Genomic DNA, 9,125 nt, shown 5'->3' with positions numbered 1-9,125 from the left:
ACAGATAGCTCTCTATCAGCCAATTTGGGTGTGGGGTAGGCTCTGTCAATAGAATGATTCCTAACACAATTATGAGTGTGGGGTTCTCTGTAGACTCCCCAGAGTGATGGTTCCTGCAATGATTCTAGGAGGAAATTGGCTCCTAACAACCACGTTCCTTGACCTGGTCTAAGTAGCAGGGGAACGTGTTGTGATTTCCGCACGCTAGGGACCCTCACCCATGGCAGGTGAGGAACAAGGGCAGGAGACAGATTTGCCATGCAGGGCTTGAGTGCGGAGTTTATTGAGATAAAGGAATGGGGGAGAAGAGAGAAAGGGAAGAGAGACAAAAAGCTGCCTCCTCAGAGAAAATGGCAAAACGGAAGAAAGAGGGAGTGGGAGGTCTCTTAAAAGGGACCCTTTTCACCTGCGTACAGACTAGGACCCTGGGCTGTTCAGGGTACTGCCTGGGTGCATCCTGCCAGATGTCAGGGCAGGCCAGCACAATGCCTGAATCCTCACAGTATGCATATTTATTTCCTTCTGGTTTTAGACAATAAAAGCCTAGCTAGCTTGGCAGTAAGTCCAACTTGTCACATGAAGTCCTAATTCAAGTCAGTGTCTCTTAAATCTACTGACCGAGGAAGAAACAGGCAGCGGAAAACAGGCTTTGTGCAGCCTCCGATACCACAGAGGCGGGCCAACCTTTCGGCTAGGCTGCTTGGTTTTGACAGCTCGCCATTCCTCTAAGCCGTTATTTCTATAAAGCACTGCTGTGTCTTGCTGTCCCATCTAAATTTTCCTTTTTGTTTACAGTATGAGATGAGAACAGAAGCCCGGCGGAAAAACCTTCTCATTTTGATTTTGCATTATTTAACACAAGAAGGGTATGTTATCACAGTCGTTTATGGTGATGCCCCTCCGCTCTGACCCTTTGAAAGCAGGGACCAGATGTTACTTTTAGAATAGCTTTGTGTTTACAGAAAGATGAGCAGAAAGTATAGTGACTCCATATATACTCTCTCCCCGTCTGTTTCCTATCTTACTATTACTATTAATAATATTACTATTATTATACTAATATTATTTGTAGTGTTGGCAGTGGATCCCAGAAAGCACTCCACAACTGAGCTCCAAGCCAGTCCTTTATTATTAACATCTCAAGTTAATTCAGTTGATTTGTTATAACTGGTGAGGCCTGCACTAATACAATGACATTCTCCGAGTTCATAGTTAACTTCATGGCATTTTACAACAGCAACGGAAAAGTACCCAAATACACACATATTTAGCAAAAAATGAGGAAAGGCAAGCCAAAGACAGTTTCTTAGTGGACTGGCTTATTTGACTGCCAGCACTTTCAAACTAATTTTGAACAATGGTAGCATCACTAGATACCCCCAGAAGCAGGTGACTTCCAGACAGCACTGTTGTGAATGACAGTGTTTGGATACATTTAACATGTGGTTCAGTTACATGTCTGTAATGACAGTGTTTGGATACATTTAACATGTGGTTCAGTTACATGTTTGTAATGACAGTGTTTGGATACATTTAACATGTGGTTCAGTTACATGTCTGTAATGACAGTGTTTGGATACATTTAACATGTGGTTCAGTTACATGTCTGTAATGACAGTGTTTGGATACATTTAACAAATGGTTCAGTTACATGTTTGTAATCTCAGGGCTTCAGGGGACTTCACAGAAGGATCATGAGTTCTAAGACAGTTTGAGCTATTTAATGAAACCTTGTCCCTAAAACAACCACTTGAAAACAAACAACAAAACTAAAACCACCAGCAAACAAAAATACCCCTCCTCAATACAACAGCATTAAAAAACCCGAACCAGAAAACAAAATCCAACACAAACCATAAAAGCCTATGTAAGGTTCCTTATCTAGAAAAATCTCTTCCTCGCCAGTTTTTCTATGATGTGCTGCTTACGGTCTGCTTGTTCTTTGTGTTGAATCTCTTTGGATCTGCACCCTCTGTTTGCTTTTATCCTTACACCCGACTTAATCTTTTCTCTTCTGTACAACTGCCAGCTATATCGATACGGCTAAAGCACTGGAGGAAGAGACTAAGCTGGGGTTACGGCGCTTTGAAGTTTGTGACAACGTTGACCTAGAAACAATTTTGATGGAATATGAGAGCTATTATTTTGTAAAGTTCCAGAAGTACCCCAAAATGGTTAAGAAGGCGCCAGAGACAGGTACATAGTTTTGGTGTATATCAGAAAGTACATCAGAATGGTATTTCCAGTGCCCACATCTGTAATCCCAAACTCAGGGAGGTGGGGACCTGAAGATCCTAAGTCTGAAGACCAGCTTGGCCTATCCCTCCCCCTAACCAAAGGTGTTCCCAGGAACATGGCTTTGTGGTTCCTTCTGTGCCTAGAAGAATAGACCAGAAAGATCTGGAGCCCATCTCAAACCCAGAACTGGCCATTCAAACATGAATGCCTGGATTTTTTTTTTCTGAGACAGGGCTTCTCTGTGTAGCCCTGGCTGTCCTGGAACTCACTTTGTAGACCAGGCTAGCCTCAACCTCACGGATATTCATCTGCCTCTGCCTCCCAAATGCTGGGATTAAAGGCGCGCACCACCACTGCCCTGCCCATTGCCTGGATTTTGACATCCGCTAGTCTTTGTGGAGTTTGTTTGAGGACTGTGTTTTAGGGTAATGAAAACAAAGCCCCAGTGTATTGAAGGAGCTCTTTAGAAGAAAGACCAGCATTGACTTCTGGAGTGATGGAAAGGGCTGTTGGAAGACGATAAATGACAGAAGACTTCTTGTTAGGAAGACCTATTATCTATCTTGAAAATAACGTGGAAATGAGTATTGGTGAAGCTAATAGCTCATGTATAGATAATGAAATGCTTTTGAAAGCCATCAATCCAGATGGTGATCAATATAATGCAAAGACCCAGGATAGGTCAGCAGTCAAGGAGGCTTTAGCCGAGGGCCTAGGTTTGTAGTAACATTGACTTAGAAGTCTGTAAGTAGGGGAAGTAATTACAAACCGAGGGAGATCATTGTCCTGTTTACAAGGCACTTGTTAAGCCACAGACGTTAACATTTCATGTAGGGACCAGGAAACCAAGAGGAACATCAATTAAAAATAGCCAGGACCAAATCTAGACTTGGGGGAAGGTCTGCAATTTTAATTTTTTTTCTTTTCTTTTTTCTTTTTTAAATTTTCTCTGAGCTCTCTTCCAGTGAAGGGTTCAGAGCTCAGCTTGTTTGGCTGGTTGTTTGATCTGGGTACTGGCTTCTGCACAGAGAGACAAGCCCTGTTCTCAAGGAGCTGATTTCTAGGTGGACTGTCCTCATCTAGCCTGGCACCCGTTTTCTCCTGTGAGATTGAGCACAGTGGCTTAATTCGAAAGGTCAGTTGGCAGAATTTAACTCAGTCAATGTTCCTCTCAGACTCATGCAATCCTGGAGTGCCACGTGACCCAGAAAACAGTGACAAATTAGTGAAATCTCAGTGGAGTGGCTGGCCTTAGAGGCAGCCTGTTGTGGGCATGGCCCCACATGTACGGCCACGATGGTTTTACTGAGGCCTGGGTCTCTCTCTGTGTGGCTCCGAATGCCTGAGAAGCTGTGGTCCCTTCTGCTCTCCGGGGCCTTCACTTCTCGTTAGAACAGCTGTTTGTGGTCCGGAGGCTGAAGCACACACTGTAGGACAGTGTAAGAGCACTGCGAAAGAACAATGTACCTAAAAGTTTGCTTGCTCTCTCTTAAGACTAAATTCTCCCCCATGTTTGTTTTTCCACAGCAGAAAATAATTTACCACCAAGAAGCGGAGGGAAGAACAACAGAAGGTAAAGTGATTCATGATTCGTCGTCATCAATTTAACTTTTTTTTTTTTTTTGAGACAAAGTCTCTCTATGTAGCTCTGGATGTCCTGGAACTCCCTCTGTAGACCAGGCTGGCCTCGAACTCACAGATCCGCTTGCCTCTACCTTCTGAATGCTAGGATTAAAGGAGTGCACTGGCGTGACAGGCCTGATCAGCTTACCGCTTAAGAGTCTGTGGGATCTCTTTCCTAAAGAGTCTCCAGTGCAGCTCCATGTCTGCTAGCAATACCAGACTGCGGTCATGTGACCTTGGAGTCCCCTCTTGTCGCCACTGCCTGGACTTGAGCCAGCGTCTTCAGATTCTCCCGGGGTCACTGCACATTTCTCTCAATGCTATCCAGTCTTTCCTGGCCACGTGGCTTCGACAGTCCGGGTCTTCAAGGTTAAAAGATTGACGCCCAGTTTCCACAACGTCTTTTTATGAAGATGGAGCAAGCTTCTGGTTTATGCCCCAGGGTTGGCTGGCTTGGGGCAGCAGAGACTGTAGGATTTTGTTAGTATAAAAAAATCCAAACGCTCGGGGGCAGATGAAAGTACAATTCTGGCAGGAACTACACTGTATACTCAGCTTATGCCATGAAAAAAAAATCATTTTCCAAATCTTAGAATGTGCCAGAAAAAGGAAACTCAGATTTATGTAAGTTATTAGGTCTTGAGAGGTGTGCGTTCTGTGTGTCCTTTCAAGGGCCTCGGTTCTATGACTTCAGTTCCCTGTATGCAGCCCGATAAGGAAGAACCAGAGTCCTCCACAGGGCTCTTGGCATCCTCTGTAGCAATGACTGGCTGGAGCCCATGCCATAACAGCGGCTATCACCATCTTCTGCCCGAGCCACCACTTTAGGGACAGTGTCACAGCCTCGATGGGGTGCTGTTGCCCTATTCATGGTTCCCGAGAAGCTAGTCGGTCTCTGCTGATGCTAAAACGGCTTGTGCATAGCAACAGCGAGGGCATTTAACAGGCCAGCCTTGGCACGTCCTTGGGCTCCGCTTGTCTTTCAGTGCATTCATGCCTGCTGTGTGCTCAGGGCACGTCACTTGGGGTTTCCTCAGTTCTTCTGGGTTGATGTCTGTGTGTGGCAAGCACAAGGGCTGAACCCCAAATGCTTAGTCAGGGAGGAGAATCAGGAAAGCAATGGGCAGTGTTTCTGGCCACTGTGGGCTTTTTAAATTTTTTAAATTTTATTTATTTATTTATTTTAAAGGATAAATCAATTGTATTTTGATTTAACTTTCTATTGAGATCTTGTAGTAATAGAATTTCCAGTAGAATTTGAGAAAATGAACCGCATTAGGTGAACACAGAGGGACTTTCGTAGGAGATTCCCAGAGCTCCACAGGCACAAGGGGACTCAGGGACTGAGCTGCTCTGTTATTTATTTATTTATTTAATTTATTTATTTTATTTTTTTTGGTTTTTCGAGACAGGGTTTCTCTGCGGCTTTGGAGCCTGTCCTGGAACTAGCTCTGTAGACCAGGCTGGTCTCGAACTCACAGAGATCCGCCTGCCTCTGCCTCCCGAGTGCTGGGATTAAAGGCGTGCGCCACCAACGCCCGGCTTTGTTATTTATTTTTTTATGTGTGTGAGTGTTTTAGCTGTCTGTAAGGATGTGCACCACATCTGTGCAGTGCCCACAGAGTCCAGAAGAGGGCATTAGATCCCCTGGAACTAGAGTTACAGGCAGTAGTGATCTTAGTCGCTGAACCATCTCTCCAGCTGCTCTGGGTGCTGTTTTATGCCAAGATGCTCACTCAGTAACAGGGTGTGTCATCGGGTTGACTTCCAGTTGTCCAAGTATTCTTTCCTAATTTTGTGCCTCGCACCAGAGATTTCTCCCAGTTATGGATCTGCTGATAATCCAAGGGAGGGAAGTTATCTAATAAGACAGGTGACAGAATTGGGGTCCCAAAAGGCTTGAGAATTTGGGGGAATATTATTTGAAGGTGTGTTGCTTTTGTTCATGCTGCATTTGTTTAACTCTGCGAAGCTGTGATTCTTTGCCTGTCTAAAACACCTGGTGGTCTAATAAAGAGCTGAACAGCCAATAGCGAGGCAGGAGCAAGGATAGGTGGGGCTGGCAGGCAGAGAGGATAAACAGGAGGAGAAATAAGGAAGAGGGGAGCAAGAGAACCAAGAGGAGAGGACATTAAGGGCCAGCCACCAAGCTACACAACGAGCCATTGAGAAAGAAATAAAGAAAAGTATACAGGAATAGAGAAAGATAAAAGCCCAGAGGCAAAAGGTAGTCAGGATAATTTAAGAAAAGCTGGCAAGAAACAAGCCAGACTGAGGTCAGATATTCATAACTAAGAATAAACCTACATGTGTGATTTATTTGGGAGCTGGGTGGAGGGCCCCCTCAAAAGCCAGAAGAATCAAACATCACACAACAAAGAATTTGTGGGATGAGCCTAAGACAGTGGAATCTGATAGAATAAAGCTCAGGCTCTAAGAAGTCCCTTCCCCACTGCAAGATCAGAGACCTAGAAATCAAGTTAACAGTATGTTCATACAATGTACAAATATTTCACAACAATTCTGGTGCTTACATTTAGGGTAGGTCTTCCCTTCTCTATTGAACGTCTCTGAAAACAGCCTCACAGATATGCCCCAAGGTGTGCCCCATTAATGCCTTTGGCATTTCTTTTTTAAATTTATTTTATGCTTATGAGTGTTTCACCTGCACGTGTGCAGTGCTTGCATAAGTCAGAAGAAGGCATTGACTCCTCTGGAATTGGAGTGACAGACAGTTATGAACTGCCACGTGTATGCTGGGGAAGGCCATTAGCATTGGTCCAGCCCCTCACCAGGTGTTTCTTACAGTCCAACCAAGTTGACAATCATAGCAAGAGGTTAGACCTTCTCAGTAGAATTCTCTTGAGCACAGGACTGATGGATAAAGTTAAGGCTGAAGAAGTTTGATTTTATATTCAGAAGAATTTTATAATTATTGGTGTTTTTGTCTTGAGTCATATCAAAGCAAACTTTATGGTTCATTTTGCTCTTGGCGGGAAATCAAAATGGGAGGACCAGAGTTCTGGACCTTTGAGAGACCCAAATGGATGTTGAGACGTGTGTGCGTATTGTGTGTGTTATCTATAATTATATTTAAACCAACCCTATTAGTAGAATTTGCATGTATGAAATGCTTGATACTCATTTTATGATTATTTCATTTTCGTCCCAGCAAAAAGCCTGAAGGACAGATTTTCTTTCTTTTTTTTTAAAATATTTATTTATTTATTTATTATGTATATAGTATTCTGTCTGTGTGTATGCCTGCAGGCCAAAGAGGGCACCAGACCTCATTACTTATGGTTGTGAGCCACCATGTGGTTGCTGGGAATTGAACTCAGGACCTTTGGAAGAGCAGGCAATGCTCTTAATCACTGAGCCATCTCTCCAGCCCAAGGACAGATTTTCTAATGTCTAGGTTAGAGATGAAAAAAAGATGCCCTAGGAATGTTCCGTGTCCACTTCTCATGAGTTGAACATTAGGGTGTGGACATGGTAGTATTGTTGACATGGTATTTATTTAGAGATGATCAACTTTTCTTTTCCATAATGAATTGAACTGAGGCAGAAGCTGTCTGAGATCATTTAGGAGGAGAGTCATTCCTCTAGTGACCCTACTGCAGATATCCTGCAAAGAGCTGGGAGGAGAGAGCAGCTTAAGGCATCAGAGCTCATGATGGCCTCAAGAAGGTCCTGCGTGTCTGACCTTGTCTTCCATTGCAAAATGCAAACATCGCAATACCATTTTTTGCCTACTGATGAGGATGTACTGAATGGATTAGTTCTGCCCTTGTAGTAATGTGTGATGCACACTCAAACGTGTGTGCTGTGACTTTTATGACAACTGCAGACTCCCTTTGTCCCCGCCACTTCTATAAACCCCATCTCTACCAGCCACTCTTCTGACTTCCAGTCCCATCACTGTGTTTCTCCAGACAGGAACATACTGATGAGAAATAATTTTACAAAGATGAGTGATTTGTGACAGTAGACATAGACTAAGTTTGCTCTCTTTCCATAGTGCGTGTATTTGTGTGTATCTGTGTGCAGTTACCTGTAAAGGTCAGAAGAATGTGTCAGATCTCCTGAAGATGGAGTTACAGGAAATTGTGAACTGCCCAATATGGGTGCTGAGCCCATGCTCTTTTTTTTAAAAAATATTTATTTATTTATTATGTATACAATATTCTGTCTGTGTGTATGTCTGCAGGCCGGAAGAGGGCACCAGACCCCATTACAGATGATTGTGAGCCATCATGTGGTTGCTGGGAATTGAACTCAGGACCTTTGGAAGAGCAGTCAGTGCTCTTAACCTCTGAGCCATCTCTCCAGCCCCAGCCCATGCTATTAACCACTGACGTTATAGGTCCTTTGACATTTTACACCGAGGAAGGATATTCAGTGTACAGGGTTACAGCTCAGACAGAGCCCTGGATCTTCTGGTGTGAGAGGATGGACTGTCTCCTCCTGCCACCTCCGGGGTTTCTCTGGTCCGATGCTTGTGAGGAGGGTGGGGGATGTTAGCACCGGGAGTATTCTTTTTTAGCAGTGGTTCTCAGCCTTTTCATGCTGAGACCCTTCAGTCAGCCCCTCGTGTTGACGTGACCCCAATCATAAAATTATTTCACTACTACTTCATAACTGTAATTTTGCTACTGTTATGAATCGTGATGTAAATATCTGATATGTGAGATATTTGATATGTGACCCCCGTGAAAGGGTCATTTGAGTCTCAAATGGGTCGGGACCCACAGGTTGAGAACTGCTGTTCTAAAGCAATGTTTGTTGTTTTGTTTGTTTTTAAATTTTTTTTTTAAAAAAATCATTCATATGGATGCGTTTTTAAAAACTAAAGCAACCTGCCAAGCATGGAACCTCTGTGGTGTGACGGAGAATGGAAGAGGGTGGATTGGGGGTCCCTGGGAAGGGTGGGCACTCCAGCTTGGTTGAGAGGAGCCCAGTGAGTAGTCAGGAGAGAGCTGGAGCCAAGTCAATTAGGAGCAAGTACATGGTGCAGCCGCAGGAGCCTCACCGTGCTATGTGCATAGAGCCTCACCGTGCTGTGTGCATAGAGCCTCACCGTGCTGTGTGCAAAGCCTCACTGTGCTGTGTTCATAGAGCCTCACCGTGCTGTGTGCAGAGCCTCACCGTGCTGTGTGCATAGAGCCTCACTGTGCTGTGTACAGAGCCTCATTGTGCTGTGTTCATAGAGCCTCACCGTGCTGTGTGCAGAGCCTCACCGTGCTGTGTGCATAGAGCCTCAC

General features: G+C 44.3%; 1 protein-coding gene across 1 annotated transcript in view; it reads left to right on the top strand.

Annotated features, from left to right (window-relative positions):
• Window positions 1-9,125, top strand: part of Katnal2 (katanin catalytic subunit A1 like 2) — a 52,769-nt gene that overhangs the window by 10,691 nt on the left and 32,953 nt on the right. The window contains exons 2-4 of the mRNA XM_026783376.1: window positions 796-866; window positions 2,030-2,196; window positions 3,766-3,811. Of these exons, the coding sequence (XP_026639177.1) occupies window positions 796-866; window positions 2,030-2,196; window positions 3,766-3,811 (284 nt within the window). The remainder of the gene's footprint in view (window positions 1-795; window positions 867-2,029; window positions 2,197-3,765; window positions 3,812-9,125) is intronic.

This window comes from Microtus ochrogaster, chromosome 18, assembly GCF_000317375.1.
Source record: "Microtus ochrogaster isolate Prairie Vole_2 chromosome 18, MicOch1.0, whole genome shotgun sequence".
NCBI classification, from domain to species: domain Eukaryota; kingdom Metazoa; phylum Chordata; class Mammalia; order Rodentia; family Cricetidae; genus Microtus; species Microtus ochrogaster.
Note: the sequence above shows the minus strand (reverse complement) of the source record. Positions and strands in the feature narration are given on the sequence as shown.